Source organism: Crocuta crocuta, unplaced genomic scaffold (assembly GCF_008692635.1).
Source record: "Crocuta crocuta isolate KB4526 unplaced genomic scaffold, BGI_CrCroc_1.0 scaffold586, whole genome shotgun sequence".
In the NCBI taxonomy this organism is placed as follows: Eukaryota; Metazoa; Chordata; class Mammalia; order Carnivora; family Hyaenidae; genus Crocuta; species Crocuta crocuta.
Genome location: NW_027532407.1, coordinates 4,683,041 through 4,683,325, shown reverse-complemented (window position 1 = coordinate 4,683,325; position 285 = coordinate 4,683,041). Strand labels below are relative to the sequence as shown.

The following is a 285-nucleotide window of genomic DNA, read 5'->3' as shown; positions in this document are numbered from 1 at the left end:
TCCCCCGACCACCCGCCCCCCGGCCCTCGGACCTTGCAGTCTACCGCGACGGCGTCGGGGGGGATGATGAGTGCCTCCTCGCCGCACTTGGAATCGTCCTTCTTGGCCTCCTTCTGGGCCAGAGCCGAGTTGAACGTCACCTTCACCATGGCGCGGCCTGGGGCGCCCTCGGAGGGCGACGGCGAGCTCGAGGCGAGGGCTGAGGGCTCCTGGCTTCGGCTGCAGCCTCCACGGCCGGGAGCGGCTCGGCGACGGCGGAGGGGAGGCGAGCGGCGCCGCGCGAGC

At 73.7% G+C, this 285-nt stretch overlaps 1 protein-coding gene across 1 annotated transcript in view; it reads right to left on the bottom strand.

The window, feature by feature from the left end:
- Positions 1 to 279, bottom strand: part of ITM2B (integral membrane protein 2B) — a 25,988-nt gene extending 25,709 nt beyond the window's left edge. The window contains exon 1 of the mRNA XM_077778776.1: positions 33 to 279. Coding sequence (XP_077634902.1) covers positions 33 to 149 — 117 coding nt within the window. The 5' untranslated portion in view covers positions 150 to 279. The remainder of the gene's footprint in view (positions 1 to 32) is intronic.
- Positions 280 to 285: the final 6 nt, after the last annotated feature.